General features: G+C 39.9%; 1 protein-coding gene across 1 annotated transcript; it reads left to right on the top strand.

Moving 5' to 3' along the window:
• The first annotated feature begins 531 nt into the window (after positions 1 to 531).
• On the top strand, positions 532 to 7557 carry orc6 (origin recognition complex, subunit 6). Its single transcript, XM_071926154.2, has 7 exons — positions 532 to 665; positions 2037 to 2163; positions 2395 to 2558; positions 4674 to 4763; positions 5351 to 5460; positions 5688 to 5774; positions 6231 to 7557. The coding sequence occupies exons 1-7, from the start codon at positions 601 to 603 to the stop codon at positions 6359 to 6361; spliced, it is 774 nt and encodes a 257-aa protein (XP_071782255.1). The 5' UTR covers positions 532 to 600; the 3' UTR covers positions 6362 to 7557.
• The last annotated feature ends 137 nt before the right edge of the window (positions 7558 to 7694 follow it).

The raw sequence follows: 7694 nt of genomic DNA, 5'->3' as shown, positions 1-7694 counted from the left end.
GTTGTTTAATTCTAGAAATCAAGTTGAACAGAGCCACTTTGTGCTGCGACGGCAGAATGGAGAGGAGAAAATTGGCTCCAATCTAGGCATGTAGGCCTAATTGATGTTTTAGATATGTCTAGTTGTTGTATACTTCATTTTTCCATCAGTTTATAGCATGGATTTCATAGTCTCCTAAACCTTGCATCACCAAATTGCCACTTTCCCGGCCTGTGAAGACAGCATGTTCCCAGCGACCCTGCTTGTCCCTTGATCTTATGTGACCCGCTAAATTGTAATTTGTCAAATGTTAATAATGATAACAAATTGTACAGAACGACTTCATCTTGTGACATAGAGGTTGACGTGGACGGTTTTTCCCAGTGGGAAGTTCGTTTTTACCATAAATCCGATATACAGTGAATGCGGCATTAATGCATAGATAAACATGACGTACACACAGACATGCATACGTACAGCCAATCAGATGTGAGGAACGTGTTGACGTGTCGTGGCGTCTGACAAATTTCCCGCCAACTGTTTCTTCTCTAGCTCTTGTGCAGAGTGGATAAGCAGTCTTTACTTACATTTCTGTCTTGACGCTCTTTCTCGCAGTCAAATATGGAAAACGAGATGTTCTCTAAACTCGCTGCAAAGATGGGTGTAACTTCTGCGAGAATTATTCGGTGAGTTTATAAGATTATAATACACTGTACTCGCATGTATGACTCAGTATAGGCCGTGTTGTGAGGACAGAACGGTATGCCAAACCCCGTTCAATAATTTGGCAGAATAAAGTTTACTTGCCATTATTCACCACGTATAACATAATTTAAGACCTTTTACGAGCCGCTAGGTCTTCTGGACATTTCAGCATGTACTGTAAATGGCCCAGAAACATCTTAACTGTTAGAATTGTTTTGCAGTGCGCGGTACTAGCCCTCTCCACGGTGTAACGTTGTTTTTGTGGAAGAATATTTTGGGAATAACAGGTGAACTAACTCTAAAAGTTGAGATTTTATTCAAACACGAGATGTAGACCTCTAGTTTATACCCTGTATTGGGTACGTGCGCCCAACGAATCATGAAAGGTTTTAAATCCTATTCTACCAGGGTGTGTAACTTGGCTATTTTAATGTCAGATTTTTGAACGGAGTTTGGCGTGATGTTCTGTCCATACACGGAACGTATACTGGCGAGCGTGGCAGTAGCAGCTACAGTAAAGTTGTTTAATTCGTTGGTTAATGTAACTAAGGCATATATACTATGTCACAAGCAATATTGGGTAGTAACTACAACTGTAATCACCAGGATACATAGAATACAAAAATGAAGTAAGCTAACCTTCATATTAAGAGGTATGCAATGTGATTTCAGCTGTTGTTCCAAGCCAAGGATCACATCTATTGTGGGATTACATAGCGAATAAATAAGGATTTTTGAGTTTCCCTTTATTGAAGTATCTTATCTGACTCTGCCCCCTACACGCAGCATCCTCTTTCTTTTGAAATAGATAAGCTACTGAAACTATTTACTACCCCCTTCCCACTGAGCACCAGAGGCAAATTATTCAAAGCCGTGTGTGTATCTTGGTCACAACATAGTCTTTGTCAAATATGTGTTTTCCTCATCTAGTAATATTCTTAGTTTAAATTTGTAAATCTTGGTGTCAGTAAATTAGACTTTTTGGAGTTTTGCTCTGTGATGTTCCTATATCTTTTCACATTTCAAGTGAAAGTGGATCTCTGTGTTATTTCTTCAGCACAAATAACAGTTAACGGGAAGAAAACTTGAGTTCTCACTGTAAGAATCAAAGTTTTAACGCTTTTTGATATCTTTGTATTTAAGACCTCTGTGTGTTATTATTCATTACCCAGCCCTACTCAGATATAAGCCTCCATTAGTAATCAGTGATTGGGAACTGATACTTTCATTTTCAGTAATCTGGTGACTTAATTACTTTTCAGCACCATGCAATCTGTAATGGCCAGAATTGCATTTTCATAGTTGCATTTTCTCCCAGCTCTTCATACTGTAACTCTCTTTCTCCTCCACAGCCAGGCACAGGAGTATGTGCGGTTATCTGCGGTGAGATGCACGGCACTCGGTAACATTACAGCTACAGGCAAAACTGTGATATGCCTTGAGTTGGCAGCAACATCCATGAAGCAACCCCTGGACAAAGTAAGCTGTTTTCTCCTACATCTTGGCTAGTTACCAATAGATTTCCAGCCAATGGGCCTCATGCAAGAACCATGCTTATGCACAGATTTGATTTGACGCTAAAATTTCATTTCACTACCTCATTTCCATTATAAACTAGAGATCTTTGACAACCTTATTTTTTTTAGGATATTGCATTGATATTCTATTGCATTGGACAGCTCTATAAGCAATGCTGTACGCTGTCTTTAGGAATATGTCATCAAGCTGTCTGGGCTGAATAAGAAGCAGTACCAGAGCAGCCTGAAGGCCATGGAGTGTCTCTTGGGACTGGAGTCTCGTCTGGGACTGAGGGAGCTGGCTGTTCAGTATGGCTGCATGGAGGCCGTCAAAGTGGCAGCACAAATACTTGAAAGGTGAGAACAGATCATGCCGGTCTGTGCCGGTGCGGCACTTTGTGCCGGCTGGGCGCGGTTTCCACTCCATTTAAAGCTGGCACATGGCCCACGGTCGTGCCGCTCTTGCCTGTCTGACAGTCGGCGAGGGGTATACATGCAAACATGGAGAGTGATGACGGGTAGTTAAACACTGTGAGTTTGGTACCAAAACACAAGTGTTATTACGAGTTTCCATTACTTTGTTTAGAAGTAAGAAATGTTGCTGAATGTTGAGTTATAAGGAGGCTGAAATGTTTTTACTTTGTTCTCCTCCATTGACTATTGTTTACTATAGCAGAGATACCGCCAGCTGTCAGATTATGCTCCATTTAAACATTTAGACCACTACCACCCATGCTGCAATACGTAGTAAGCGGTGCAATACGCAGTAAGGGTACGCTTTAGGGAAGCGGTTCCCTCTGCCCTTGCCGCTATGTAATCAGCGGTGCAGCACAGGGTTTTGGAGCGCACCCACTGTACAAAGATATTAGGATCACTTCCATGAACTACAGTGACCATGTGAATCGAGTGGAAAATCGTGATACCTTATTGATTTAACCTACAGTATTAAAATAATAATGCTTGACATTTTTATATAAATAAATGTCCGTTTATCTACCTTCTATTGCTGATTGATATAGCTCAATAGTGATTCATCCTATAGTCAGTTCATGAAAGCTTTTGCATTTGCTGTTCTAAATATTCGGTGTCTGTTAGCTCTTTCAAAGGAAAAATCCTCTGTCACACAGGAAGTGATGCGTCTTACATTTGTAGTGTGTTTGGAGTAAACAGAAGAAGAACTGGGTAGTTAGCATGAGCAGTGATAGCCACCATGGCCGAACAAAGAAAAGAGCGCCACCTGCAGGAAACTCAAACTGCATCAACAGAAAATCCAAGGAAATAGAGGTCATTGTACTGGACACACTGTGTGACAGGTGACGGGAAGTGCAGTAACATGTGGTATGAAAATATGAAAATTTCAGCATCTTTCTAACCATAACATAGCAGGGAAACATACCACTGTGGCATCGATGGAGAAAAGTTGCCTTCTAAACCATTTCAATTTCATTATACTGACACAGCCTACTGTACTAGGGATGTGAGTCTCCTTTTTAGACAAATTTAATATGAATCTCAATATGTAGTGAACAATTCAATTCAGGAAAAATCTTTGAGCAGCTCAACAATTCAATACAATTGCATTCTTTTTTTTTTTTCTTTTAAATTAATCTGATAGGATTAGATTCAGTGCCATAAGAGCAATACAAATTGTACATGTTTTGGTGTCCTTATTTTGGTTATCTGGAGAATGAACAATCCAATTCGCCCTTACCCAGTATGTGTGTTCTGATTGTCTGCATTCTGCCCGTAGGCCACTGAGCCGCCAAGACGCCCAGAAGGGCATCTTCAACTATTTTGGTCTGTTTCTATAGCAACTGTCCAGTACGGCCTCGACAGGGCTACCCACACTGCAATCAAATATAAAGAAATGTCCATTTTGCTTTGTTACTGTGTTTCTCACTAATGTGAACACAGTGTACAGACTGCATTTCCACCGGGCTGACTCATCACATTACCCTCACAATGTGTTCTGTGTGTATTTACACCTTGCATTAACGTGCTTTTCCTTATCCAGATAAGATATTGAGTTACAGATCAGATTTGAGATTTCTTTGGGGCTTGACAACATAAATTAAGTTCTCAATGTCCCCTAAATTTTACATGGGGGGGAAAAATCGACTTGACTGAGGGGGATGAGGAGCGGGCCGAGCCTTCCAGGCTGCAGGGCAAAAAAGTCAGACACGGGAGTGGAGAAATTGGTTTCTCTGCCTTTTCTACGATGGATTTCTCCCTGTATGAATATTGAACGTCGGTGCAAAATGGTCGTTTACTGTTTATGTTTTTAGATGGCTGAAAAAGGGGATTAATAAAGTGATATCTTAAAATTTCTGCCATTAAACATTGTAGCTGGGTTGGAAATATCAGCGTGACGTCACATTATTTTTAAGTGTTAGTATTTTAGGGTGGATTTCTCCTTAATGTCTCCCTTACCGTCTCTTCCTGTGTTTTTTATATGTGCATTCTGCCTGCCAGGTATGAGGAGAGCCTCCCTGCTGCCCAGCAACATGATCTGGACCTTTCCAAACCCCTCTTCACCACCGCTGCTCTCCATTCAGCCTGCAAGTCAGTGGATTACACTCAACATCTTTAGGTTAATGTTTGACTTTGAGGTATTGATGTACAAGAACCAGGTTCAACTGAAACCCTTGAGATTCAAGGTCAGATCTTGCAAATGCAGATTCTCAGATAATTGAAATACTGAATCATGGCCTCTTCAAAATATGAATCATCAGTATTCTTCTTCTGACATTCACAAATTCACTTTTTTTTTTTTTCATTTGTGTGTATAGCACAGATCTTGACATTTTTATAATTATTTTTTGGTATAATGCTGGAACTCATATTTTCTACTTAATATGCTCTTGACATGTTTGGAATGTTTAATCCCCTTATTTATTGTATTCTTATTTATATTCTATTTTTCTTATTACTATTTACTGCTGCAACGACCCAATTTCCTAGGGAGATCATTAAAGTTTCATCTTAATTTATTTCTTATTTAGTTTGCAAGACTAGTTAAACAATCAGCATGGATAAATCAGTTTCTGTTGTGTATTGAATAATTGATTGTTTATACAGATGCTAAAATGAGGCCACGTTCTGTTGGTGTCATCATTCCACCAATTCTCCCCCATGTTGTCTACATGCAGATGCCTGAAAATCAAAGTTGACAAGAAGCTGGCAGCGTCATCTGGAGCCAAGAAATCCATCTTTGACCGGCTGGTGGTCCAGCTGCAGAAGCTGGGACAGGCCATCTGCAGTAAGTGGGTCAGGGATTGTCACAATATATTATGTAGGATGGGTGAGATGTTTTACAGGTACAGGTTAGTCCTCCCAAAATGTCAAAAGATTTTGTGCTGGTTTTCGTCATTTTAAATTAATGATTTATTTTTACATAAAACATCTTGTCTAGTGCAGCTTTAAGTTTAACTTTGATGCCACACTGCTCAGTCGTACCACTGATATTCTGTGTTTCTGATCAAACAGAGGAAGCCTCTCCACTTCAAGAAGCTGCTAAAACAGCCAAGAAAAGACAGAAAACACTGATTGAAAGCATTGAACAAGTGGATGAAGGTAAGTCATAGCTACCACAAGACACTTTGCATTGATTGTTTATTTAATGGAAAGACCCGGTAGTCCTTATATTTTGCACAGATTAGGTCAAAGCTATGATCCCTTAATAGCTAATAAATCCCTTTCAGACATGAAATCATTTACGGGTTAACACGGGTTAAAGATTTTTAAGCTTTAAAAAAAAATGTAGACATGGATTGCTCATGGGCGCACCGCCTGTAAACCCCTCGTGTTTGAAATGTCCCTGATTTTGAATCCTATATTGGCACAGTCTTTTCTTTGTTTGCTGTGATGTTGACAAAAAGTTACAGCAGTTGTATGTTTCTCCTTTCTCTTTTGAAAACCTGCAACTCCAACCTTGAAACTTGTATTGAAAACTGCAGTTACTCTGTGTTGTAATGTGTGAGAGGTTTGCTGTATGTGAGATGTAGTTGACGATTCTGTCTCTTTCTCCAGAGGACTGTTCACCTTCATCTGTTAAGCAGCAGAGAGGGGATGAAGAGGAAAAGGCAACAGCACAAGACTACGAGGAGTGGAAGAGGAAAATCTTGGAAAACGCTTTGAAATCTACACAAGCCGAGGCATGAGGGATCTAGGACGTTCTTAAGGGAAAGGTTCAGGATTTTTAAAAGCTTGTCGTTCAGTCACTTACCAGGCTCCTTCTTGGGATATTGTTTTTCGGAAGATTTGTTTTATTGATTGACCAAGAGGGAGAACGTTGAGTGGACTTTTTCCACATGGATGGGACTTAGTGGTAATCTGCAAGATTTTTTGTTTATTTTGTCTCTATCTTTGTTGCTCAGCGCTCATTGCTGTGGTGTCTCTGCACTGCTCTTCCCAGAGATCACCTGTCAATCAAACAGTGTGTCCAGTACTGTGACGTCTTTCTCCATTTCCTGTTGATGTAGTTTGAGTTTCTGTAGGTGGCGCTCTTTTCTTTTTCTGTTCAGCCATGGTGGCTATCACTGCTCATGCTAACTACCCAGTTCTTCTTCTGTATATTCCACACAAAGCAAATGTATGAGCAAATGTAAAAGCTTTCATGAACAGGGTAGAGGTTGAACCACTAATGTGTTTTATCAATAGAGAGTAGCAAACTGACATTTATATGAAAGTGTCATTGATCGTTTCCCACAAGGCCCCATCTCCATGCCATTAGTCTTCATTCATGTTCTGGCAAGTGAGGATCATTTCTGCATTGACCAAAATACTTGCCACAGGCTGGTTTTAAAAAAAGAGTCCCATCTCTTTTGTGTACATCTTTGATACCACCACATTTGCCTCATGACCACAATGTAAGTTATCTTACATACCTTCACAGAGAAAACCGGTGTTAAATGGTGGTGGCTAAAGAATCCAAAGGTTGGTTTGGATTAAATTAAACGTGCAGGAAAAATAAAATGGTCAGGGAGCAATTCAAAAGTGTTGTTAACTAAGAGGAAGGGCTCCTGTACTCTAAGTAAGACCCTCCTATACCCAAAGTGAGGGATATTCCTAATATTATTGGTTTCTTTTGGTGTGCTTGGTAACCACAGTGACATACTGTTGATCCAGCCTCGTCTTGCACAAGGGATAATGTATAGTTTAAGGGGAATGAATGCCTTCAATAAGATGTTTGTGTGAATTTGGTGAGCGTAATCCAGTCATATTGACTTTACTATCTAATTGTGTTTGTAGTGATGCTAAAAACTTATTCTATATGGAATGACTGCAGAATTGTACATGATGTATAGGTTTCATTGGCATCAGCTGTAGCCAATGAGCAATGCAAGTGTTATTTTTTTTCCCCTTTCTTTGGTCAAATGGAAAAATCGGCACCCACACTTGAATTTTCTTAATAAATTATTCAATTTTAATGTTGGAGTTATTATTTTCCATAAATACACATGGATGGCGGTGTGAGGAGCTCCACACCCAGAG

Source organism: Centroberyx gerrardi, chromosome 1 (genome assembly GCF_048128805.1).
Source record: "Centroberyx gerrardi isolate f3 chromosome 1, fCenGer3.hap1.cur.20231027, whole genome shotgun sequence".
NCBI classification, from domain to species: domain Eukaryota; kingdom Metazoa; phylum Chordata; class Actinopteri; order Beryciformes; family Berycidae; genus Centroberyx; species Centroberyx gerrardi.
Note: the sequence above shows the minus strand (reverse complement) of the source record. Positions and strands in the feature narration are given on the sequence as shown.